Below are 26,745 nucleotides of genomic sequence, written 5' to 3'. Positions count from 1 at the left end.
GTTTATGTATATATGTGTGAGATATATATACATATATATATATATATATATATATATATATCTATCTCACACATATATATATACATGCCCATATTGTACTTGCACGTAAAAATGGTTCCTAATTTGCAAATTGTACAAGACCCTTTTTCAGTGTCATAGTGCTGACAGAACCACTTAGCTATTTTCAAACATCATGATGAAAGGGATGGGTCATTGAAAAATACTGAGGTAGTAAAAATAATGAGGTTGTAGCAAAGGTAAAATTTACATTGAAAATGAGTGTGTGATGGTGGGTAATGCTAATAAAGAGAATTAACAGAGGAAGAAATTACAACAAGGTTGAGAGGATATTATATTCAAACTTGAGGTAAATCCGGACTAGTGTTTTAGATGGAGTGGATGGAAAGAGATTGCAATTATCATGAGACTCTGGTGCCCCCAAAAGAAACTTTCTTTTTTTTTTTTTAACCTGAGAATAATGGTGCTGTTATTTTTTTCTCTTCTAAGGTGAAGCTAAGCTGCCCTCCACCCACGTCCCGATCAGTCTCACCCTGGGCAGCCTGCTGGATGACCAGCACTGGCATTCCGTGCTCATCCAACGCTTGGGCAAACAAGTCAACTTTACAGTGGATGAGCACAGGCGTCGTTTCCACGCCCAGGGAGAGTTCAGTTACCTACATCTCGATTATGAGGTGTGACGGTTACGTTTCAATTAATGCAGACTTTGTAATGTATATGTGGTATAGCCACATGAAAGAAAATACACTATAGAAAACCTATGTTCAGAGTCGGTCAAGGTTCCGATGAAGTGTTCCTCTAGGTGACCTAACTCAAGTAGCGAATTTTGTGCATATAATACTGAGGCTTCATCTTTCTCCCAGTATGTTAATTTATTATTACAAAGAAATGTCATCTTTTTTGCCTGCAATGTGTAGTCACAAATTGCCACGTGTAGGAAATGTTCACGAAGAGATCTCATTACCACAAGTAAATACAGAATGTGTTGCATGATTGGTGGTGGGAGGGGCGGGTAAAGGGCACTCCTGAACAGTGCAGATTTATGGAGAGAATGTAGCAATAAATAGATTAATTGATTTATTAATAATCAATTCAAATGCACAAATATCAGTGTGTGCCAGAAATGTATATAAAACAAAATGTCATTATAATTGGTAGCCGTGTTAAAGCCGCCAAGGTTTACCATGGATATAAAGATGTATTTTTCTTCAACAACCAAAAAATATTAAAATCAGGTGTGATTAGCAACTTGTAAAAATAATCAGGCTCTTGTGTAAGTGAAAACTGAATGCATATAAATTTGTTTTAAGATCTGCATCTTAATTTTTTTTAATCTCCATTTGAAATTAACAATATGGCAGTGTCGGGTACTGAAAAATCGGTCTGTCTATGATGATTACAGCTCTAGTTGCTAATCGTAATTATTTAAGCAGATTATCAAAAAATCACTAAACAATATTATTGATGCCATTTTTCTTTCTAAGATCAGCTTTGGAGGGATTCCAGCACCTGGAAAATCAGTGTCATTCCCCCATAAACATTTTCATGGGTGTTTAGAAAATCTCTATTATAATGGAGTGGATGTTATTGATTTGGCCAAGCAACAGAACCCACAGATCATCATTATGGTAAGACTCGAGTCTTCATGTGAACAAATGAGGAAAACTGCGTGGCTTTTCCACACAAAAAAATTGCTTCATTTTGAATTCCCACTTGATGTGATGTTTTAGACTTTACTCTTGTTCCTTAAAAACATTTCTCTGCTTGGCAATATGCATGTAAGGGATGAATTCTATGTTAAAAATTTTAAATTCATAGGGCATGATTATTTTATATTTATATGAAGTAAAGCAGGCTTTTTTTTTTGGTGCAACTGATCATTTATTTTGTTGTGATATTATTACTCCCAGGAGACTAATTTCTTTTACTCTGTAATTTCCTTTATAAGATAACTCCCTGACACACTCTCTGAAGAAGCATACCAAGTTCCTGGAATCAGATAACATCCATGTATATTAGAGAAGCATTTGAAAAATTTGTATTTTGCCATGGTCATTTATAACCAATAAAAGAAACTAATAGACTTTTACAAGATTGCATCTGCCAGTCTGTCCCAAGAGCAGTGCTGGTCAGGCTGCATTATATTCTAATTCTATGGAAATGCAGCAGAATTTAAATACAACTGTTATCGGTCAGGGTTCAGTCAGGCAAGCAGCACCACTATGAGTTTAGGAACAAGGATCTATTTTAGGACTTGGATCTTAACAATCATCAGAGGCGCTGGAAAGTGGAGCCCAGCTGTCTGGAGGAAGAGATGGAACAGAGTGAAAGAGCCAGGACAAGCTGGAATAAACCAGCCCCTCTGTGATCATCCCTCACTGGGCTTTATCACACACAGAAAACCTTTGGGGGGAAAACGGCCAGCCTTTTCACTTCTGACTCATATCATGCAAGCTCCCTTTTTGGCTAACTTTTAACCAGAGCAAGACAAGAAAAGAGATTCTGTGAAACGTGGTTTCTAGCCTAACCAGCTTAATGATAGAAAAGCAGACACATCTATCCATTTGAATACATTTCTTCAATTGTTCAAAATTCAGAATATGTAAATGTAAGCTCATGTTGTGTCAGCAAAACCCAAAGCACATCATGGGATTATTTATTGCTTACAAAACATTTTATTCTTAATTCTCTGTGTGAATTGATAGTATTTATATGAGTACACCATCCAGCAAGATTTTTAAATAGTTTTTTTTTTAAAAGGGAAAAGAATTTAAATGGAAAATAAAAATATTATAGAGAGATAGCTGTGTTTCATTGCAAAATGAGTTTCCAGAAGCTGCTCATGCAGCTAGCACCCACTCTTCATTGCCAAGAGGATTTGCTGCTTGTAGAGTAGCAGACAGCTGTCCAAATGCAGCTGGTAAATGTTTCCATTTTTACCAGGTTTGTTAGTCTTACAATTGCCTTTACATTATGGGTCAGTTTATTTCACTCTTCTGCTTTTGTTATTTCATTCACTGGGGCGAGGTATTTGTCTGCAGTGAAAGTTAATTCACTTTTAGCAGAATCACAGTACAGACAAATGTTTTTGTTTAACCAAGACTAGCAGTTTAATTCCAATGTGTATTCTTCTAAATAAAGTGATTTCATTGACTTTTCAAATCTATATTTAGAAAATTTGTTGAAGATTATTTTCAGGAAAAATGAAAACATTTGTCTTGATTTCTGAAGCCTGTTAAGGAACATTCTAATTATTTCTAAATAGTTCATGCCTTTACGTTTTTTTTTAATCCTTAAATATGTATTTAACTCTAATAGCAAAATAATCCTTCATGTACAATATTTTAATGAAAATTCATGCAATTCTAATGTATCTTGAAGATCTACCTAAAAACCATTAGATAAGAAATAATACATGTAAATCTGATGACAAGCACATAATGATAAGAAAAAGACAAAAATGGTTCAAAAAAGAATGTAAGTACTACATTGTATTATGCAATGTTAAACCTAAAAAAATGAAAAATAGGCAGAGGGTATGAACAGACCATTCTGAGGAAAGTGAGTCCAGAAGAGCAACAAACTCATGAAAAATGCTTAGATATACTGTTAGGTAAATGCAAGATAAATAAGAATGATACATCACTTTGGCATTTTGTTGTTGAACTTATGCAAATTTAAAAGATATGTAATACCTATTGCTGTCAAGGATGTGGGGAAAAGCATATCTTTGTCAAGGATGTAGGAAAAGCATATCTTTGTATACTACTGTTGGAAATGTGGAGAATTTAACTTTTTTTGGTGAGCAGAGAAGCTGGAAATATTTATTAAAACATGTATATACAATAGTTCTTTATTTAGAACCCTCCTGCAGAACTGAAAATACCAGCACATAGAGAAGCATGCAGAGTTATTTATTCTTGCATTGTTCAGGGAGGCAAAACCTGGAAACAAAGTGAATATACATTAACAAGGAAACAGTTGACTAAAATTGGAACGTTCACATAGTAAAATATTATGCAATCAATAAAAGTAGGAATTAGGCTTCTGCCAGGTAACTCAAAGGGATTTCCATAAGTTATTTGTTAATGATAAAATCATGATACAGTTAACAGCATAAAACATGGCTCCTATTTTAATAAAACAAATAATGCCTAGTGTGTAGGTATATGTATTCAAAACATATATTTAGGTGTATGTGAATGTACATATAAGTGAACACATAACTTAAACATGTATATACATATATATGTGTATATATATATTTGTATATGTCAATGGAAACAGAATTATGAAAAAACATGGAAGGAAAACCAGTAGCTCATTAATGTTGGTTATGTTATGGGGTGGGTTAGAAGCCAAAGGCAGCAAAAGGGTGAAATAAGTGGGAAGAGAAAACCAAGTAAAACATAAAAAAGAGTTGTTTTAAATAAATTTTTTATTGAATTCAATTGCATTGAGTTAGATGCCTTTGTGAACTGAGAGATGGGGAGGAAATAATTTCACCCAGAAAACGCAGGGAAAGATTTGCCTGACCATGTATCCCTGGATTTGAACCTTTAAGACATATGGCAAGGATTTGAATATTCATGTTGATAGCGATTTTTGTTGTTGTTTTAAATCAGGGGTCATTAGAGATTGACAAACAGCCTCTGTATTTCAGATTTTATCACTAAGGTGATGTGAGTGTCATTCTTAAAGCTTTTTCTTTTACTTTATTCTCAGGGAAATGTGTTGTTTTCTTGTTCAGAACCACAGTCTGTGCCTGTGACTTTTCTGAGCCCCAGGAGTTACTTAGCACTGCCGGACTCTTCTGGGGAGGACGAGGTTTCTGCCACTTTTCAATTTCGAACCTGGAATAAGGAGGGGCTTCTGCTATTCAGTGAGCTTCAGCTGCTTTCAGGGGGTCTCCTCCTCTTTCTTAATGATGGAAAACTTAAGCTGAATCTCTACCATCCAGGAAAATTACCCAGTGACATCACAGCAGGTAATAAGTGTATTCCTGCAGGCAAAGTATATGCGTTTGAAAGATTTCATTATCCCTCTGTCCCTTCTCCATAAAATTTTATGCTTAACCCAAAAATTAATATTTGTTTAACAAATGAATACTTGAGTTAATAAGATTATCTCTTCCTTAGAAGAACTCGATTCCGATTTTCTTTTAAATATGTCTTCAACATGAGCAGTTCTTATTAACCAAAATGATAGTTGTGGGGCAATAGAAATTTCCTTCCATGACCCTCTTGCCCAGTCCAGGTAAATCAATATATCCCGAGGAAATGTGTTCTGGGAAAAATATGAAAGACTTTGAAATGGCCCCCAAGTTTGCTGGGTGTCTTCAGTGGAAGATGAGTCTTTGTGTAACACAGTTATTAGTCTTATCTGGTCTTTGAGAGATGGGGAGGGGTCTTTCTGGAATCTATATCTGTATCTCAATATTAGTGTGGATGTAAAACCTAAATATTTAGTCAAATTAACTTTACTTGCTGCTGTAGTTTGTGTGGTGTTGCATATATTTGGGGAGAAGATTTGTGTAAAGTCTCTCATTTGGGAACCAAATGGAATTCTCTGCACTTCTAGGCAATATGGTACCATTTTAATGACTAGAATATAATTAAAGAGACTGTATGAGTGTCTGGAAATTTAGGTCAGTGCTTTGGGTGAGGGATATTTTTGTCTCTTCATTAAAATTATATAATTCTTGACGAAGGATCTCCATCACATTTTCATATATATGGAATAATACCCAAGCCAAGCAACTAGAGGTCACATTGAGGTAAATTGCGACATCAAGTTAATAAATGATCTTTAAAAACAATTTAAAGATGCCATTGTACTACTCATCTATATTAACTATGACCAAAATTAATAGAATATGACTGGGAGAGGAAAAAAAGTTAAAATACAGTCAGAAACCAAATATAAGAAACACAGGTATACAAATGAATATGCCTAGTCTTTGTGTATCTTTTTTGTTGTTCGTATATCACTGTAGTTTAAATGTGGGAACTGAAACTTCAATATCAATTATCATTTTTAAGAGGTACTGTGCTGTGACTTTTTAATGCAATACTCAAAATGTGGTAGATTTGCAGGCTTGACAAAAGGAAATAAATGAATCAGTGTCATATTACTAATTAATAGGCTCCCTAAAATGAGGGGCTAAAAATGTTAAGCTTGCTATTAATGTGTAGTTTATTGTGATGTTATTTGACATCCTCTGGGGTGGTTATATTCATAGCCTAATTTTCAACATCTTAAAGAAGCTGCTTCAGTACAGTGTTATTGTACTGAGTCCCATGAAGCTAGTTCATTTCTAAACACTTTTCAAGCATACAAATTTAATAAAATACTAGGTGTAAGTCTACCTAGACTACCCCAAATGATTTTAAAAATTAATGTTTAAATCCGTGTACACTGTAATCTATTCTGACATCATATGACTTTGTGTGATTGTGCCCATAGCTAATAACAAGGATCCTCGAGAAAATATGAAAGTCAATATATTAAAATTGTTACATTTCAGATAACACAAGTAGGACTTTACACACCAACTACCCCATTCCCATCTTTCTAGTTTCTTTTAAAGTATTAATTTTTGCTAGTTTCGGTGAGGAAAGTACATTTTGCATTGGATAGTGGGCTATTTAAATGGTATGGGTGGGTGGTCCATTTGTTTCTCTCATAGGAGAAGACTTTCACAGGTACAGTGCTCGATAATTAAATCAGTTGTCAGGTTGTATCATAATGACTTGGAAGAGAATGGATGACGTATTATTGGTGGGTGAGTATCATATACTAAATCATTCCGTTATATAAGGATGGCTCAAGTTTTCTTTGCTACTGGAGATATAAATTATTAATCTGACAGGTTTTCAAAACAGAGTTTTTATGTTTTTTACAATGGAATAAAAATTTATATTATATTGAGGAAGAATGGAATTGTGCAGATGTTTGAATTATCAGGCTAAATTTTTAATGTGATGTAGTTTTACAAATCGTCATTTGGAAAGGTTCAAAACTACTATGCCAGCCTCAGTCATTTTTGAAATATTAAGGGTATTATAATAGTCTAAATCATAAAACATATTAGCAGCACTACAAAATCACTCATGACATAAAATGTTGTCAATCTCTGTCACCTTTATAGATGGCAAAGCAAAAATCATTCAGATCAAGAACCTAACGAACAATACGGTTATATTTTCCTATTTAAAACAAGTTCTTTATTGTCAAATTTGAGATTTCTGCTATGAGTTTTACATTTCTGCTGTTGCTTTTGCCTAAAGGTGAAAATCAGGCCTGAAAACAAGCTTCTTGCTCCCATGGGCAGGGCCTGGCAGATGCAGCCTTACAGTATTTGAGATGTTTCTTTTTAAACATCTTTATTGGAGTGTAATTGCTTTACAATGGTGTGTTAGTTTCTGCTGTATAACAAAGTGAATCATCTATGCATAAGCATATGTCCCCATATCCCTTCCCTCTTGCGTCTCCCTCCCACCCTCCCTATCCCACCCCTCTAGGTGGGCACAAAGCACCAAGCTGATCTCCCTGTGCTATGTGGCTGCTTCCCACTACCTATCTATTTTACATTTGATAGTGTATATGTATCCATGCCACTCTCTCACTTTGTCCCAGCGTACCTTTCCCCCTCCCTGTGTCCTCAAGTCCATTCTCTACTTCTGCATCTTTATTCCTGTCCTGCCACTAGGTCTTTTTTTTTTTTTTAAGTTGAATATAAAATTCTCCTCCCAGAACTATAAAATTTATTTATTTATTTATTTATTTATTTATTTATTTATTTATTTATTTATTTTAACATCTTTATTGGAGTATAATTACTTTACAATGGTGTGTTAGTTTCTGCTTTATAACAAAGTAAATCAGCTATACATATACATATTTCCCCATATCTCTTCCCTCTTGCATCTCCCTCCCTCCTACCCTCCCTATCCCACCCCTCTAGGTGGTCACAAAGCACCGAGCTGATCTCCCTGTGCTATGCGGCTGCTTCCCACCAGCTATCTATTTTACATTTGGTAGTGTATATATGTCCATGCCACTCTCTCACTTTGTCCCAGCTTACCCTTCCTCCTCCCCGTGTCCTCAAGTCCATTCTCTAATAAGTCTGCATCTTTATTCCTGTCCTGCCCCTAGGTTCTTCATAACCTTTTTTTTTTTTCCGTATATATGTGTTAGCATACGGTATTTGTTTTTCTCTTTCTGACTTACTTCACTGTGTATGACAGACTCTAGGTCCATCCACCTCACTACAAATAACTCAATTTTGTTTCTTTTTACGGGTAAGTAATATTCCACTGTATATATGTGCCACATCTTCTTTATCCATTCATCTGTCGATGGACACTTAGGTTGCTTCCATGTCCTGGCTATTGTAAATAGTGCTGCAATGAACATTGTAGTACATGACTCTTTTTGAATTATGGTTTTCTCAGGGTATATGCCCAGTAGTGGGATTGCTGGGTCATATGGAAGTTCTATTTTTAGTTTTTTGAGGAACCTCCATACTGTTCTCCATAATGGCTGTATCAATTTACATTCCCACCAACAGTGCAAGAGGGTTCCCTTTTCTCCACACCCTCTCCAGCATTTATTTTTTGTAGGTTTTTTTGATCATGGCCATTCTGACCAGTGTGAGGTGATAGCTCATTGTAGTTTTGATTTGCATTTCTCTGATGATTAGTGCTGTTGAGCATTCTTTGATGTGTTTATTGGCAATCTGTATATCTTCTTTGGAGAAATGTCTATTTAGGTATTCTGCCCATTTTTAGATTGGGTTGTTTGTGTTTTTTATTGAGCTGCATGAACTGCTTATAAATATTGGAGATTAATCCTTTGTCAGTTGCTTCATTTGCAAATATTTTCTCCCATCCTGTGGGTTGTCTTTTCGTCTTGTTTACGGTTTCCTTTGCTATGCAAAAGCTTTTAAGTTTCATTAGGTCCAACTTGTTTATTTTAGTTTTTATTTCCATTTCTATAGGAGGCTGGTCAAAAAAGGATCTTGATGTGGTTTATGTCATAGAGTGTTCTGCCTATGCTTTCCTCTAAGAGTTTTATAGTGTCTGGCCTTACATTTAGGTCTTTAATCCATTTTGAGTTTATTTTTGTGTATGGTGTTAGGGGGTGTTCTAATTTCATTCTTTTACATGTAGCTGTCCAGTTTTCCCAGCACCATTTATTGAAGAGACATTTTTTCATTGTGTATTCTTGCCCCCTTTATCAAAAATAAGGTGATCATATGTCCGTGCATTTATCTCTGGGCTTTCTATCCTGTTCCATTGATCTATATTCTGCTTCTGTGCCAGTACCATACTGTCTTCATTACTGTAGCTTTGTAGTATAGTCTGAAGTCCAGGAGGCTGATTCCTCCAACTCTGTTTTTCTTTCTCAAGATTGCTGTGCCTATTTAGGGTCTTTTGTGTTTCCATACGAATTGTGAAATTTTTGGTTCTAGTTCTGTGAAAAATGCCATTGATAGTTTGATAGGGATTGCATTGAATCTGTAGATTGCTTTGGGTAGTAGAGTCATTTTCACAATGTTGATTCTTCCAATCCAAAAACATGGTATATCTCTCCATCCGTTGATATCATCTTTAATTTCTTTCATCAGTGTCTTATAGTTTTCTGCATACAGGTCTTTTGTCTCCTTAGGTAGGTTTATTCCTAGGTATTTTATTCTTTTTGATGCAATGATAAATGGGAGTGTTTCCTTAATTTCTCTTTCAGATTTTTCATCATTAGTGTATAGGAATGCAAGAGATTTCTGTGCATTAATTTTGTATCCTGCTACTTTACCAAATTCATTGATTAGCTCTAGTAGTTTTCTGGTAGTATCTTTAGGATTCTCTTTGTATAGTGTCATGTCATCTGCAAACAGTGACAGTTTTACTTCTTCTTTTCCGATTTGGATTTCTTTTATTTCTTTTTCTTCGCTGATTGCTGTGGCTAACACTTCCAAAACTATGTTGAATAATAGTGGTGAGAGTGGGCAACCTTGTCTTGTTCCTGATCTTAGTGGAAATGGTTTCAGTTTTTCACCATTGAGCACAATGTTGTCTGTGGGTTTGTCATATATGGTCTTTTTTATGTTGAGGTAAGTTCCCTCTATGCCTACTTTCTGGAGAGTTTTCATCATAAATGAGTGTTGAATTTTGTCAAAAGCTTTTACTGCATCTATTGAGATTATCATATGTTTTTTTTCCTTCAGTTTTTTAAAATGGTGTATCACATTGATTGATTTGTGTATATTGAAGAATCCTTGCATTCCTGGGATAAACCCCACTTGATCATGATGTATGATCCTTTTAATGTGCTGTTGGATTCTGTATGCTAGTATTTTGCTGAGGATTTTTGCATCTATGTTCATCAGTGATATTGACCTATAGTTTTCTTTCTTTGTGACATCTTTGTCTGGTTTTGGTATCAGGGTGATGGTGGCCTAGTAGAATGAGCTTGGGAGTGTTCCTCCCTCTGCTATATTTTGGACGAGTCTGAGAAGGATAGGTGTTAGCTCTTCTCTAAATGTTTGATAGAATTCGCCTGTGAAGCCATCTGGTCCTGGGCTTTTGTTCATTGGAAGATTTTTAATCACAGTTTCAATTTCAGTGCTTGTGATTGGTCTGTTTATATTTTCTATTTCTTCCTGGTTCATTCTCGGAAGGTTGTGCTTTTCTAGGAATTTGTCCATTTCTTCCAGGTTGTTCATTTTATTGACATATAGTTGCTTGTAGTAATCTCTCATGATCCTTTGTATTTCTGCAGGGTCAGTTGTTACTTCTCCTTTTTCCTTTTTAGTTCTGTTGAGTCATCTCCCTTTTTTTCTTCATGAGTCTGGCTCATGGTTTATCAATTTTGTTTATCTTTTCAAAGAACCAACTTTTAGTTTTACTGATCTTTACTATTGTTTCCTTTATTTCTTTTTCATTTATTTTTGATCTGATCTTTATGATTTCTTTCCTTCTGCTAACTTTGGATTATTTTTGTTCTTCTTTCTCTAATTGCTTTAGGTGTAAGGTTAGGTTCTTTATTTGAGATTTTTCTTGTTTCTTGAGGTAGGATTGTATTTCTATAAACTTCCTTCTTAGAACTGCTTTTGCTGCATCCCATAGGTTTTGGGTCATCGTGTTTTCATTGTCATTTGTTTCTAGGCATTTTTTGATTTCCTCTTTGAGTTCCTCAGTGACCTCTTGGTTATTTAGTAGCATATTGTTTAGCCTCCATGTGTTTGTATTTTTTACAGTTTTTTTCCTGTAATTGATATCTAGTCTCATAGCATTGTGGTTGGAAAGGATACTTGATTCAATTTCAATGTTCTTAAATTTACCAAGGCTTGATTTGTGACCTAAGATATCGTCTATCCTGGAGAATGTTCCATGAGCACTTGAGAAGAAAGTGTATTCTGTTATTTTTGGATGGAATGTCCTATAAATATCAGTTAAGTTCATCTTGTTTAATGTGTCATTTAAAGCTTGTGTTTCCTTATTTATTTTCATTTTGGATGATCTGTCCATTGGTGAAAGTGGGGTGTTAAAGTCCCGTACTATGATTGTGTTACTGTTGATTTCCCCTTTTATGGCTGTTAGCATTTGCCTTATGTATTGAGGTGCTCCTGTGTTGGGTGCATAAATATTTACAATTGTTATATCTTCTTCTTGGATTGATCCCTTGATCATTATGTAGTGTCCTTCTTTGTCTCTTGTAATAGTCTTTATTTTAAAGTCTATTTTGTTTGATATGAGAATTGCTACTCCAGCTTTCTTTTGATTTCCATTTTCATGGAATATCTTTTTCCAGCCCCTAACTTTCAGTCTGTATGTGTCACGAGGTCTGAAGTGGGTCTCTTGTAGACAGCATATGTACGGGTCTTGTTTTTGTATCCATTCAGCCAGTCTATGTCTTTTGGTTGGAGCATTTAATTCATTTACACTTAAGGTAATTATCGATATGTATGTTCCTAATACCATTTTCTTAATTGTTTTGGGTTTGTTTTTGTAGGTCTTTTCCTTCACTTGTGTTTCCTGCCTAGAGAAGTGCCTTTAGCATTTGTCGTAAAGCTGGTTTGGTGGTGCTGAATTCTCCTAACTTTTGCTTGTCTGTAAAGGTTTTAATTTCTCCATCGAATCTGAATGAGATCCTTGCTGGGGAGAGTAATCTTGGTTGTAGGTTTTTCCCTTTCATCACTTAAAATATGCCCTGCCACTCCCTTCTGGCTTGCAGAGTTTCTGTTGAAAGATCAGCTGTTAACCTTATGGCGATTCCCTTGTATGTTATTTGTCACTTTTCCCTTGCTGCTTTTAATATTTTTTCTTTGTATTTAATTTTTGATAGTTTGATTAATATGTGTCTCAGCGTGTTTCTCTTTGGGTTCATCCTTTATGGTACTCTTTGTGCTTCCTGGACTTGATTGACTATTTCCTTTCCCATGTTAGGGAAGTTTTCAACTATATCTCTTCAAGTATTTTCTCAGACCCTTTCTTTTCCTCTTCTTCTTCTGGGAGCCCTATAATTTGAATGTTGGTGTGTTTAATGTTGTCGCAGAGGTCTCTGAGACTGTCCTCAATTCTTTTCATTCTTTTTTATTTATTCTGCTCCCTGGCAGTTATTTCCACCATTTTATCTTCCAGCTCACTTATCCGTTCTTCTGCCTCAGTTATTCTGCTATTGATTCCTTCTAGAGTATTTTTAATTCCAGTAATTGTGTTGTTCATCACTTTGTTTACTCTTTAGTTCTTCTAGATCTTTGTTAAATGTTTCTTTTATATTCTCCATTCTGTTTCCGAGATTTTGGATCATCTTTACTATCATAACTCTGAATTATTTTACAGGTAGGTTGCCTATTTCATCTTCGTTTATTTGGTCTTGTAGGTTTTTACCTTGCTCCTTCGTCTGTAACATATTTTTTTGTCATTTCTTTTTCTTTTTTTTTTTTTTTGATGGGTGGTGCTGTATTCCTTTCTTACTGGTTGTTTGGCCTGAGACGTCCAGCACTGGAGTTTGCAGGCAGTTGGATAGAGTCAGGTCTTGGTGCTGAGATGAGGACCTCCGGGAGGCCTCATTCTGATTAATATCCCCTGGGGTCTGAGGTTCTCCGTTAGTCCATTGGTTTGGACTCGGAGCTCCCACCACAGGAGCTCGGGCCCAACCTGTGACCTGGGAACCAAGATCCCAGAAGCTTCATGGTGCAGTTAAAAAAAAAAAGAAGAAAGAAAGAAAAAAGGAGCAGTACAATATCAAAGAATAAAAAACAAAATAAAATTAGAAAGATAAAAAATATATTAGGAAAAATAAAACTATAATTGAAACAACTACAACAAGGTAAAATACAAGCACAACAGAAGAAATTAAAAAATAAAAAACCCTGTCTATGCCGGTGGAGTTTAGGCGGGGGTGGAACTTAGGCAGGGGCGGGGTTTAGGGTGGGGCGGGACCTAGGCGGTTGGGGGAGTGATGTTTGAGTGTGGTGCGGGGCCTAGGCTCAGGACCCATGTAGCTGGAAAAGTCCCTGGGGGTGGGGTGACATTCAAGCGTGGGGTGGGGTGTCTGCTTAGGACCTGGGGAAGGGGAGAGGCAGCACATCCAAAGCAGGGCCTCTGGAGTGTGGGGTTCCGGAGTTTGGAGGTAGGGCCCTTAGTGAGGGTGTGTGGGTGGGGTTTAGGCCCAGCTCGTTGGCCGGGGTCTCCCAGTGTAGAGGTGGGGCCCTGGGTGGGGGGTGTATGGGCGGGGCTTGGGCTCTGCGCACAGGAGGGAGGCTCCAAGGGCAGAGGATTAGGCCCGGGAGCCCAACAGTCTTCCCGGTGCCTAAGTGGACAGGGAACGCACTGGCCCTGTTGCCTTCCATTCCTCCATGCCCCTCCCCCACCTTCTCCCCCAGGGTCTCCCCCCTAACCGGGGTGGGTCCCGCTGGGTGTAGGAACTCCTCCCCTCCCCCAGCCACCCCTCAGGGGTGCTGGTCCTGGAGGTCCGGCCTTTACTTTTGCTCCGCCTTGCCTTCCTCCCACTCCCTCAGGACCTGCACAGCTGGAGGAGGCCTCTGTGGGCAGAGGATCAGGCCTGGGTCTTCAGCAGGCTCCCAGGGGCCCAAGTAGGCATGGTAAACCTGGCCACACTCCCTTTTGATCCTCTACCCTCCCAGTGGTTCCCCAATTTCCCCCTTCGGACGTGGGATCCCTTCCCCTCCCCCAGCCACCCCTCAGGGGCGCCAGTCCCATCCTGCCTCCACTTCTCCTCCCCCTTCACTTCTCCTACACCCCACATCCTACCCAGTCACTAGGGGTTCCTCCCGTCCCCTTAGGTGTCCGTGGTCCCCCACCAGTACCTAGCAGGTGCCCTAGCTGTGAGGAGACGCAAATTCCACATCCTCCCAGTATGCCATCTTGACTCCGCCTATGAGATGCTTCTGCATGTTTCAGTTACTAGGCATTCGTGATTCTTGTGGCCCTGGCAACGGGACTGCCCTCTTGATTTGCCTCACCCAGGGTAAGCCATTTTTAAAGTTCCCGCTTCTTCCCTTTCACTGTTGGAATATTCCTACTTTTCACGTTAGAACCCCATCGCTCCCTGAAAGTACCACTTTCCCCTAAAGTGATTGGCAGCACTGACCTCCATATTTTCCTCTTGGCAAGAGCAATCTGGTGTCACGGATCTTTAATTCTGGTTAGTGGCTATAGTTAGTGAATATAGGAATGTCTGGCACAGTTTCAGAGCACTAAAGGTTACTTGGAACAGGCAAATTCCTTCAGTTGCTCCTTTAATAATGGCCTTTGTATAATTGCCTTTTGCTTCTTTGCAAAGAATCTACCCTATATAGCAGGCTTTTTTTTTTTTTTTCCCTTTACACATCCTACTTCATGGATGCCTGTTATAATCTTATGAAAGAGTGATGGCAGCTAAAGTGTCACAATATTTCTGTAGCAGTTTAAGACTGGTCCCTGATATTATCTACAAGGAGCAGAGATAAACCTTTTTCCTCCTCCTGTATTTTGTGTGTCTATGTGTTTTGGGGCCCAAGAGGGAGAGAAAAAGAGAGAAGGAGAGAGAGAGAGAAAAGAAAAGAGGAGGAGAAGGAGAAGAAGGGGAGAGGGAGAAGGTTCTTGTAAAGGATCCCACATTCTCCTGCCACCTGCACTTGCAAACCTTTCCATTTATTCTTCTGTTCTTCCAGCTGGAGCTGTCAATGGTTTCTACCCAGAGACCACAGTGATCATACCTGCAATCAAACAGGTTGGGTTTGTTGCTTATTGCAACAAGGAGAACCCTCACCCAGGGGAACCATGGAAGAGTCTCATTACAAAGGTGTTAAGGATGACTCGTCATAGGATTTTAGGTTGAGTTAGCTGTTTTGCGTGGAGGTCTCAAGGAAATGGAAAATTGCTTGGGATTAAATGCTGCCAGGAGGTGAAGGTAACTGTGTGCTTAAGTATCTTTGTAAATATTATTTAGAAGGATGGAAGAATAAAATAAGGCTAACTCTGTAATTGATTTAAAAAGTCAGTTGTTATTCATATTATCCAGGAGAGGACTTGGTATTTTTGTGGTTTGCACAGTAGCCTTGCTTTTGTCTGTGCTTAAACCAGTTTGTAAAGTACTTTTGGGGTTTGTTTGTTTTTGGGGTTTTTTTTTGGTCCCGTTTCATTGTAGTGACGGAGTGACCTTGTCTAATATTGATGTTCTGTGAGCTTGTTTATGCTCAGTGGGAGAACACCAGGGCCTAGCTCTGGATGCCCACCAGCGTCTCCCACCACCAAGGCCTCCCTGAGAGTACCAGGCCACTAGCTCCTAGCTCTTAGGGGCTGCTTTTTTCTTTCTCAAAGTTAATTGTTTAACATGAGCAAAACAATAAGGGGACCCCCTGTCGTGCAGGCCGAGAAGAGTGTGGGTTTTGGAATCAGCTCACCAGCTGGATACTTCCTTGGGTGATTTGTTTTTCCTCTTGAGCTTTATTTTCTCCATATTTAAAATGAGAATAGCAGTAGTAATGTTGAAGATTAAATGACACGCATATAAAGCACACAGTACCTGTTATGAATAATAGTCACTAAAACCGTTATTATTTTATTATTATTATACCAACAACATATCCCTTCCCCTACATTCGAAAGTTGTGAGTGGTGGGAGTCGTGTACTAGAATTAGCATTTAGTTACCTTATACCATGAATCAGAAAAAATACAAATTCTGCAATTCCTCCTTTTCTTCCCCTCTTTCACCGTGATGTGGCCTTGGAAAGGGGCTCACTCCTCATCAGACATTAAAGTGGAAGGAGCTGTAGATTTAAAAGTAAAATAGAATCCAATTTAAAAATTATCCTTTTTATTATATAGAGTTAGGTGAAATGAATTAAATGGGTCTTTCATTATTTAATTTGAGTAATAAATCCCATTGACAGGTAATAAAAGTCTCCTCATCATGAGCAAGCGATGTCTATTACAAATGAGGCTCAAGAATAGCTTTCTGAAGTTTCCCCCACAAACATAGTACAACTTCGTAACCCACAAGCTGGGCAAATGGGTGCGTTTAACTGTGTCAAGTCACAGAATGGCTGTCCTGACAGACTTGTGTTCTTAATCTAAATTAGCTTCTGTATTGACAGAAGATGTCCCCAAGCCTTTGACTTTATCCTGCTGCAGCTCCCCAGCAGCTACCTGGAGCACTGCTACTCAGGGTGTGCTCCTTGGAATATACTGGTTCAGTGAAATACTTATTACCAAGATAAGTACAAAAATTGAGAGTAAGCTCCTAGAAACCGTTAGAGCAAGAAGGTATTGCCGCAACTTCTAAGCATATGGTCAGTGGGCTTGTATTTTATATATCTTCTTTCTTTAATGTTTCAGTCATTCATTTTTATTGAATTTTACAAAAGTATCAATCTGCAGTAGATCAGAAAAGAAAATGTCCATAACCGCAGGTAGTTTGATTAGCACTGTCCCAGGCCAATGGAAAGCCTAAGATGAGATAACAGAAGCAGATCCTTGTATCCAGGCACATCCGAGCTTTGAGGAAGAGATGGTGGGAGACGCAGGGTGGGGTGAGGAGGGTGGGAAGTGTTCGTCCGTGTGACGCAAAACTCAGTACAAGGATTTTCACTCTAAATGTATCCTCTTAAAGGAAGCATAGGATGACAAATTTGGGACATTTGATTTATTTTAGTCCAGTCTCATATCGTCAGGGATTACATAACTCTATTCAGCCGTCTATTTCAGAGTCCACTCTTAGAAAATGTGTCTAAAAGTATCTAGCCTACATTCTTCATTTTTCAGTTTTTAGGTCTTTCTCATTATCTTTCACAAACCAAATCAGAATTGGGTCTTTGGAAATCTTTTTTGCTTCATGGATATAATTTAAAAATAAGCTTTCGTGCCCAGGATGGAATTTGTGTTATACTAAATGAGTACAGGGCAAAGAGCTTCAGCATGTAACGGAGCTTCCATGCATTTTCTGTCTGAAAGCTTGTGGTCAAAAATAGCTGGAGAAATAAAGAAATCGCACGTAATATCAGGAAAGAGGCCCATGACTTTTAGATTTAATAGAGTACTTATATTTTTGCTCAGTAATTTGATCTGCAAAATCATACAGAGTTGACTATTCGGTGGATGTAAACCTTACTGGTTTACCTACAATAGAGAGACTTAGATTCCACCTGTCTGCTGAGTATTCAAAACAGAACCTTTGTAGACTTAATTCCCTTTAAGAGGGAAAGGCTCCACCATCTCCTGGATTCATGACTCTGGGACTGCCTTAGGAGGGACTACTGACTGTTTCTATAGGTGATAAGAAAACCTTGATTTTTGATTATAGCAATTTTTTATTATATATGTAAACTTGGAAAACACAGAAAAATTATAAAGAGAAGTAAAAACAACCAGTTTTCTTTTATGCAAAAATTACTGTTTATATGTAGAGATATTTCCTTTCAGCCCTTTCCCATATTTATGTAAAATTAGGAATATAATTAGAATTGTATGTATAGTGTCGATTCTCAATACTTGCAATAGTTATGTTCTCTGAAGTTGTCGTGAACATGGAATTAGCAAATACTAAACCATTTGGTATTTCCCCTGTTTCCAGCGGAAATACAGGGTTAGGTTCCTGTGAGCCTGTGGTGGCAACATTTTTGTCTACCTATCAACACAACCTTGTATGTATGATTGTGTTTGAAGACACGTTATTTAGTATTTATTATTGATTCACCAACATCGAATTCGTGGCCAACAGCACTATAACTCATGCCTGAATGAAGTTCATCTATCACATGTATTTTCTTCATAAGGCAAATCATGGCATTCTTGCACTTAAGAACACTAGACAGCCCTTCATCACTGTGCCAGGGGGCCTTTTAAACAGCAAAATCACCAACAAAAAACACAAAAATGTGAAGACAGGTTTACATGTGAGAGCTGAAATAAGTTTTGCCTTACTTGACCTCAGCTAGAAGCATGCATGTCAGTCAACTCAAATTTTTCTCTGCTCTGTGCATTTCTATGCCTGACCCCAAAAGTGCCCTGAGTATTGATTTGGCAGCTACCAATAAATTATGGCAACTGGTTGAACTTGCAAATATGAAATCTGAAAATTATTATGATCAGCTGTGTAAATATGGTTTTACACACTGCTTTATTTTTTTTTATTTTTTATTTTTTTTGCGAAGTTTTTTTTTTTTGTGAAGTTTTTTTTTTTCCTTTTTAAATTATTTATTTATTTTTATTTATTTAATTTATTTATGGCTGTGTTGGGTCTTCGTTTCTGTGCGAGGGCTTTCTCTAGTTGTGGCAAGTGGGGACCACTCTTCATCGCGGTGCGCAGGCCTCTCATTATCGCGGCCTCTCTTGTTGTGGAGCACAGGCTCCAGACACGCAGGCTCAGTAATTGTGGCTCACGGGCCTAGTTGCTCTGCGGCATGTGGGATCTTCCCAGACCAGGGCTCGAACCCGTGTCCCCCGCATTGGCAGGCAGATTCTCAACCACTGCGCCACCAGGGAAGCCCCTGCTTTATTTTTTAACTTTGCATTATACCAGTATGCTTTCAGCATGCATTATAATCTCTTCAAATATTTTTGTAATGATTGACTTCATATACTTTGCTAAATATTCTAGTCTCACAAAAAATGACTACACCAAAGTGTAAAATAGCAGATAAATCATTTATTGGGTAGAACCTAGAATTTTGGAAAATATCTGTGCTCTTCCCAAACCCCTCCTTTTAAAAGGTAAATTACATGGTGGAAGCTGAAAATTAGTCCATGCCAAATAAGATTTGAACCATTGAGGGCTTCCCTGGTGGCGCAGTGGTCGAGAGTCTGCCTGCCAATGCAGGGGACATGGGTTCGAGCCCTGGTCTGGGAAGATCCCACATGCCGCGGAGCAACTAGGCCCGTGAGCCACAACTGCTGAGCCTGCGCATCTGGAGCCTGTGCTCCGCAACAACAGAGGCTGCGGTAGTGAGAGGCCCGTGCACCGCGATGAAGAGTGGCCCCCGCTTGCCGCAACTAGAGAAAGCCCTCGCACAGAAACGAAGACCCAACACAGCAAAAATAAATAAATAAATAAATTTATAAAAAAAAAAAAAAAAAAAAGATTTGAACCATTGAAAGATTTTAACCATTCAGGATTGTCCAAAGTTGAGTTCGAATTTTGTTCTCTCTATTGAGGCCCCAAGAAAGGAAGATAATCATGCATTATTTCCACGTAGAGGGTGCTGATCGCCCACGGACCTCCCTTTCCTCTCTCCCTCCTTCTTTTCTTTTATTAATAGTTGTGAGTGCTGCCCTTGATTGAGTGATGTGTACATTGCTATTTCTAACCAACTGCTTACAATGTTCACTGTTAAGAGGTATCTCTTTTAACTGATTTTACCTCCCCCAGGTGTTGGATTAAATGATGGGCAGTGGCATTCCATCTCTTTGTCTGCCAAAAGGAGTTACCTGAGCGTGGCGGTGGATGGCCAAGTGGCTTCTGCATCTCCTTCCCTGGGGCCTGAGCAGATTTATTCAGGGGGCACCTATTATTTTGGAGGTAAGAGAAACGGTTGCTCCATATGGGCAGTTGAACCATGTTCTCAGTTACTACCCCTGTGTCTTAAAGTCATCGTGTTTTAGCCAGTGTCAATATTATGGAATAATTTCTCACCTTCTTTGAACATGGAAATGTTGAGTAGATCACGATGATTAATTATGACCTAAAATGCATTTCTTTGAGGTGGACTGACTTATGTTTATGATTTCTATAATGAGATTGCTCGCAAGTAGGCCATGCTCTTCAGTTCTTACTTTCAAATTTTGTTATATTTTCCTAATGTTGAATGGCCTTACATGTATGTCTTTTTCAGATTTTATGGGCTCATTTCATTGCACTGTTTTCCTGATCATGCCTCTTAGCTTTTCTAGAGCATTCTTATTGCTTTTCTGCTGCTCAGTGCAGGTCAATATTATGCCAGTGGACAAATAATCTAACTTAATTAGCCCCAGAAGCCTCTTCTCACTGCTAAGTAATAATACACTGATATAGTTGATAAAATGAAGGCATCAGCCTTCAGCACCAGGCCATCTCTCTTAAAGAACAAAAACAAATGAAGTGTTTACTTGTCCAGTGGATGTTTGATTGAACTAAAATCTTCAAAAAGCAAACCTTGGAAGTGGAAATGAATATTTAGCACTGGAAAATTAAAATAAGACAATATTTGACATTAATTAGAAAGGCAAAGTTGTAAAACTGTTTGTAGTAAGGCTTATTTTTAATCATGATTTGAGGTGTTTCTTCTTGTTATTTTGAAATGTAATCATGACTTCTGTCTAGAATCACTTTTGAATTTGGTTGAAAGCCCAGTCTTCATTATTCATCAATAAAATACAAATTCCTTTCTAAGAATTGACAGTAAGTACACAGACCGTGAATCATTCATCTTATATAAAGAGTGAAGAAACAAACCAAAAAACCCCTACATAATCCGTTACTGTGAAAGGCAGAATAATGCCAACAATCTTAAAAGATATAATTGCTTCCTTTAGGGTGATTTGTTCATTTATAAACCAAGTGGTTTATAAAACCTTATGGAATATATGATTGATTTTATAGCAGTCCATAGGAACATGTTCCTTTAATACATGGTAAGATATACAAACAGTCCCTGGCTTAGGATCTTTCAACTTTATGATGGTGCGAAGAAATACACATTCAATAGAAACCGTACTTTGAATTTTGGTCTTTTCCCAGGCTAGTGACATGTGGAATAATACTCTCTCAGGATGCTGGGCAGTGGCAGCGAGCCACAGCTCCCAGTCACCCACGCAATCCCAAGGGTAAACAACAGATACACTTAAACCATTCTGTTCCCACACAACCAATCTGTTTTCACTTTCAGTGCAGTATTCAATAAATTACGTGAGTATTCAACACTTTATTATAAAGTAGGGTTTGTGTTGTGTTAGGTGATTTTGCCCAACTGTTGGCTAATGTAAGTGTCCTGAGCATGTTTAAGGTAGGCTGGGCTAAGCTGTGATGTTTGGCAGGTTGGATATATTAAACACATTTTTGACTTAGGATATTTTCAACTTACAATGGGTTTATCAAGATGTAACCACATTGTAAGTCAAGGAAGATCTGTGTAGAACAACTTAAGCGAGAGCTTTCACTTCAAAGGAAAAGATTTAGAAGCACCAAAAGAGGTAAGAAAAAACCCAAACATTTTGTTAAATGATGCAAAAAAGAGATGATAAAAATAACAGACTGCATAAAAGTGTAAGTAATGAAAATAGAATCATCATTCTTAAATTATTTTACACCCTTCATGTTCAGATTTAATGATGCCTACCTATTTTTTGTACAAAATTTTGATTGATTTTTATTCATACTATAATATTTTGTAATGAAATATATCACATGAGCAGTCTGTAATTTTGCTTGTTTTTATTATGATACATATGATATACACCATTTTAATTAAATGAACTTAATAATTTTTGAATAGTTTTAGATTTACCAGAGGGTTGCAAAGATACACTGGGAGTTGCCAAATAGCCCACACCCAGTTACTTCGTATTGTTCACATCTTACATCATATATACAATTTAAAGAATATTAATTATTATTTTTAAAATACACATCTACACATGCATTTTCCAGCTTAAGAAAGATAACATTACCAACATCCATTTGTCACTCCATGATCATACCTCTTCATCTCCCCAGGTGACCATCGTCTTGAATTGGGGTTTTATGCCTCCTGTCATGTTCTTTATGATTTGACATCTATTAAGGTATTCCTAAGTCCCTAAACAATATACTGTGAAAGCTTCCATAATAAAATTCCAACTTCAGGGCTTTTATTTAAATAACCAATCTTAAGTTTACTTAGGCAACATCTCTGTTTATTCAATCATCTTCTCAATTGATATCCTTAAGTACCAGAGTATGTTAGATCTTGTCATGAGATTCTGTTAATCACTAAGTATATACCCTGCAAGCCCCAGGGCACCCTGACATTTCCAGGGCTGCGAGCAAGGGTCCAAAGGAAAGCAGGAGGCCTCCTGCTGCCACATTTCTCCCTCCTCCTCCCAGCCTTGCGCCTCCAGGACCTGGTAGAGGAGGTCCATCCTTCTGGAAGCCCAAGTAGGGCTTCTGGGGTGGGAATTCTGGATTCTGGGATGGGCTAGAGGGGAGCAGTTTCCAAGTGGGCACATCACCTTCCCCTGTGAGACCCCCTGGTGCCATGGGCAGAATCATGGCTGGAGGAGGGTTAGAATAGGGTCCCCTAAAGGGCAGGACGGGCTCAGGGGCTCATTGTCTGAGTGGTACTGGCAATGGGGTGACCAATGATGCCAAAATCTTGGCTCTCCGTGCACCAATGCCGAAAAGAAATAAGGAGGCAGAGTTTTGGAGAAACGAGAAAAAGTAGCTTTATTCTTTGCCAGGCAAAGAGAGGACACAGCAGGCTACCCCACCCCCACCCCCACCCCCACCCCGGGAATAGGGAGAGGTTTTATATCCTAATGAAGGTCTTGCATTTTTTTTTCTTCTGCAAAATTTCAAAACAGCCACAGCTGGCATCAGGCAACTTGGTAACTGGGGTTGGTCTTTTCTGAAGTTATTGGCCGGTGACCTTCTTTCTGAAACAAAGCATGCTAACAAGGGAGTGTAAGGGGAGAAGAAAGCCAGGTGCAGAGTGTAATTCATACGGAGTCAGAGTCTCCTTTGTGAAGGAGAAGCCCAGCTACAAGTGTTCGTTAGTAGTAACAGCTAAAGAATAACCAAGACTGCTTAACTCTTTCAGGCCTGTTTATGTTGTTTTCCAGCCTGTTCATTGTTTCCTTATTTTCCTTGTTTATCAGAGAAGAGAAGTCTCATTTTGATTTAAGAGAAGTCTCATTTCTATTTTTGCTGCACCACCAACTGTCCCGTTTTAGCACTGAAAGCCTGGAGTCCTGGGAGCAGCCTCCCTGCTTCCCACCCCCAGAGCAAACTTGGCGGTTGGTCATCCTAGAAAACCCTCTCGCTGTGTGGATGAGAGTCCTCTTTATTCCTAGGATCTGTTTTATCTAGAGGGAGGGCTTTTTTTAGGTAGTTAATTTTTCAGCCAGTTTGTCTTCAAGTAAATAAACATCCTACGTTCTGAGACACTTCCCATCCATTCCCCTTTGGTCCTCTCTAAATTCAACTGCCAGTTTCCAGTTATCTTATCAGCAATCAGTCTAGCCCATAAGCTGGCTGCCGTGCCCCCATGCAAAGGGGCAGTCTGTCCCACCAGCCTGGGTTGTATCTGTTTTCTGTGTCAGTCTTGAGTGTGACTACTGAGAGAGTGGGCTGCCTGGAACTCACGGCGTTCTGCATATACTGCCACACGCCACTCTCTGCCCATCATTGTTTCCGTTTTCTCCCTCCTCAAATGTATGCCTTTCAAAAAATTACTGAGGTCAGCTTTTATCATTTATAAACTATAAAATTTAAATCTGGGTTCTCCAGATGGAGGATGGAGGAAAGTCTAACTTCTGTGTATTCCCCTATGCAATCTTTGTGCGATTGAATAGCACACCGTGTAGCACAAGCTAGAGATACTAGACTGTGTGCAGAATCCTTACACTCCCGCTTGTATAAATCAGACATTATCCATCCAGCGAACTGGCTACACCACCCTGAAGTCAAACCCGACATCTTACTTCTGGTACATGCAGCGATCATTTATCTGCCATCTCCGAGGTGCTTAACATGCTGCCTGCCTCTAGTAATGGATCCATCCATTAATTCAGCATGAAGTATTCCCTAGAAATCTTCATATTTTAGAACTTTCATCTCAAACCAGTTCAGTGCTGAATTTCTCTCTGCTGTTGCATTATATTAACCTGTGGATGTCTGTTATCATAGGCTAATGAGACTAACCTGGGTTGAACCCTACTTTGTTCTTTAGAATCTCTTGCTTATTAAACATTGTAGCCAGGAATGTGAAGGGCCTCATAATATGACCGCTGTGCTCTCTGTAAAGTTCCATGACCTCTCCTTGTGACTGTGAGTTTGCTTAGTTTTGTTCCCTAGAGGCATGCCGCACAATTTATTTTATCCTGAAATAGTTTGAAATGTGTCAGGAAACACCACCTGGAGAAAAGGAGAATAGCAGCGCTGTTTATATTCCTGGCATATTGTAGTTGCCCCCAAATATTATTGAACTGTTATCCTCTCGGTTTTTATTTTAACATTCTTAATTGGTTAATAAGTCATCTAGAAAACACATCCAGATTATGGTAACTGTATCCTATACCACAGAAGAATTTTAAGCACTGAAAGTGTGTGTAGAACCATGTACAATTAACTGATACTCAAAAAACTTTCATCCCCTTTTCTTGATATATTAAATTTTAAATTTCAGTCTCCATTGCTTAAAATATAATATTTCAATGTGCCTGATAACAGTTTTAAGTATGAATCCTGGCCTTTCCTTGCTGGGTAAAAGTATTTTGTTAGGAAAACAAAGCATTAAGGAGAAACATCCTCAGTCAAAATATTTAATTATAATGGAAATTCCCAGGTAGAAAGCTAGCATGGTTTGTACAGGAATTAGGAAATTGCTGATTCATTTCTTATTCTTTGTAATTGTATTAGTGGTTGACAACCATAACGGCAAAGAAAGATTAATGAAAAATACATAAGTATAATATATGTGTTCATACTCCATAAAATTGTTTATTTCACTTGGATAGAGAAACACTGAGAACATCATTAAACCCCAGACAAAAATGGTTAATATTATAGTTCTTTATTATTTAAATAATTAGAAACAGGTCTTAGATAAATGTTAGGAAAAAAATCAATATAAATGGAACACTCCTTTATGAGGCAGAGAATAAATAAAGTCAAACAATGAAATGGTTTTGACATTTAGCCATTATGATTTATTAAAATGCATGTATATGTGGCTCTTATATGCATATGAAAAGTATTTAATTACATAAATAGTTGTAATTTTATTCCAAGTCATCGTAACTCCTTTTCCGAATAGCCTTAAACACAAAGGTATTTCAGCATTACTGATTTATCTTTTCTTATCTACAGTGCGTGTTTTCATCCTTTATGCTCTTCTTTTTGCAAACCAAAAGACTAAGTTCCTGTGTTTGAGTTATATATAATTTAATACTGCTGGCTGACATGTTCAGGATACTGAAGCTGATCTGTATATTTCTAAAGTTGAGATCAAGTTAGTATCCTTGCACATAATTATTATAACAGTAGTAATTTCCTATGAATCCTATGGTAATAAAGAGAAGTATGTTTATATGAATTGCTATTTGTCATTTAGATCAAATGAATGATGACTGTGATGGGCTTTCCCCTCCATTTTAATTTCATAATCAAATGCCTATTTAAAAAATTTTTTTAGTGAAGATACTGAGTCCTGATTCATTATGATGTATCCTGATCAACTTTGTTTTGTTTTGATTTTATCAGGTTGTCCTGACATCAGCTTTGGATCCAAATGTAAAAGTCCACTTGGTGGGTTTCAGGGATGTATGAGACTCATTTCTATCAGTCACAAGATGGTAGATCTGATTTCAGTTCAGCAGGAGTCCCTTGGGAACTTCAGTGACCTTCAGATAGACTCATGTGGAATCACAGACAGGTAAAGGCAATCTCACTTCTTTATTTTGACCTGTCCATTTTCAAACTTTTGGCAGCAGATGGAAATTTGTATGTAAAACAAACATTTTTCTCTCCTTTTTCTTACCATCGTCTGTTCCACGGGAAAGAGATAATATTCACATTAGAAATAAGAAAATATTCTTCTAGTTTTATACTTCATATTTCCAGTGATAAAATTTAGCTAGAAGACACGTGACCATGTTATTTATATGTACAAATAGCTACCAATTCACAAAAGGTGATGTTGATGCTGCTATAATTTTAGAGGGGTATAAATGTATCAAAAATATATCATTAAACGCAATAGCTTAGGGTACCCTAGCAGTAATCTAGACCATGAGGTACCAGTAAATCAGAGACCTATGTGGTCGGTTATCAAACTGGCTTTTGCTTCCCTGACAGCTGAATGATATTTCAGAGGCATAGGAATTTAACTGGTTGCTGTGGTCCTGATGTGTACCTTTAAGAACCCATTACTGTCTTCTCTGCAGGGAAAATGAAGAGGAAACTCCCTGTGAAAAAGTTTGGAGCCGTAGTGTTGATAAAGTGTCAGGATGATCCAGTAGTTTCAATAGGAACTCCAGTACAGGGC

General features: G+C 38.0%; 1 protein-coding gene across 6 annotated transcripts in view; it reads left to right on the top strand.

Moving 5' to 3' along the window:
- Positions 1–26,745, top strand: part of CNTNAP4 (contactin associated protein family member 4) — a 254,199-nt gene that overhangs the window by 155,436 nt on the left and 72,018 nt on the right. For 4 of the 6 annotated variants that reach the window (XM_068527510.1, XM_068527511.1, XM_068527515.1 and 1 more), the window contains exons 6-10: positions 508–692; positions 1,503–1,646; positions 4,744–5,005; positions 19,896–20,045; positions 25,962–26,133. In XM_068527510.1, the coding sequence (XP_068383611.1) occupies positions 508–692; positions 1,503–1,646; positions 4,744–5,005; positions 19,896–20,045; positions 25,962–26,133 (913 nt within the window). The remainder of the gene's footprint in view (positions 1–507; positions 693–1,502; positions 1,647–4,743; positions 5,006–19,895; positions 20,046–25,961; positions 26,134–26,745) is intronic. The other 2 variants (XM_068527512.1, XM_068527514.1) reach the window with 2 other exon arrangements.

This window comes from Eschrichtius robustus, chromosome 19 (assembly GCF_028021215.1).
Source record: "Eschrichtius robustus isolate mEscRob2 chromosome 19, mEscRob2.pri, whole genome shotgun sequence".
Lineage (NCBI taxonomy): Eukaryota > Metazoa > Chordata > Mammalia > Artiodactyla > Eschrichtiidae > Eschrichtius > Eschrichtius robustus.
The sequence above is the reverse complement of the archived record's forward strand: the minus strand, read 5'-3'. Positions and strand labels throughout refer to the sequence as shown.